Raw genomic sequence first — 361 nt, 5'->3', positions numbered from 1 at the left:
GGAGGTGGTGGTGCCCATCCTGCTGGACCCGGACATCAACGGCCGCCAGTACTACCGGCGGGGCCCCGAGGACCCCGGGGCTCAGGGGCTCATTTTTCAGATCACGGCGTTTCAGGAGGACTTTTACCTCCACCTGACACCGGATGCCCAGTTCCTGGCGCCCGCCTTCGCCACTGAGCATCTGGGGGTCCCGCTCCAGGGGCTCCCCGCGAACTCCCCGGACCTGCGACGTTGCTTTTACTCGGGGGACGTGAACGCCGAGCCGGATTCGTTCGCGGCCGTGAGCCTGTGCGGGGGGCTGCGCGGAGCCTTCGGTTACCGAGGCGTGGAGTATGTCATTAGCCCGCTGCCCAACGCCAGC

At 67.3% G+C, this 361-nt stretch overlaps 1 protein-coding gene across 1 annotated transcript in view; it reads left to right on the top strand.

The window, feature by feature from the left end:
• The window catches only part of ADAMTS15 (ADAM metallopeptidase with thrombospondin type 1 motif, 15), a 27,312-nt gene that overhangs the window by 2,780 nt on the left and 24,171 nt on the right, over positions 1-361 (top strand). Inside the window, exon 2 of the mRNA XM_014537046.1 lies at positions 5-359. Within this exon, the coding sequence (XP_014392532.1) occupies positions 5-359 (355 nt within the window). The remainder of the gene's footprint in view (positions 1-4; positions 360-361) is intronic.

This window comes from Myotis brandtii, unplaced genomic scaffold (genome assembly GCF_000412655.1).
Source record: "Myotis brandtii unplaced genomic scaffold, ASM41265v1 scaffold170, whole genome shotgun sequence".
Lineage (NCBI taxonomy): Eukaryota > Metazoa > Chordata > Mammalia > Chiroptera > Vespertilionidae > Myotis > Myotis brandtii.
This window is presented reverse-complemented; position numbering and strand designations above follow the sequence as displayed.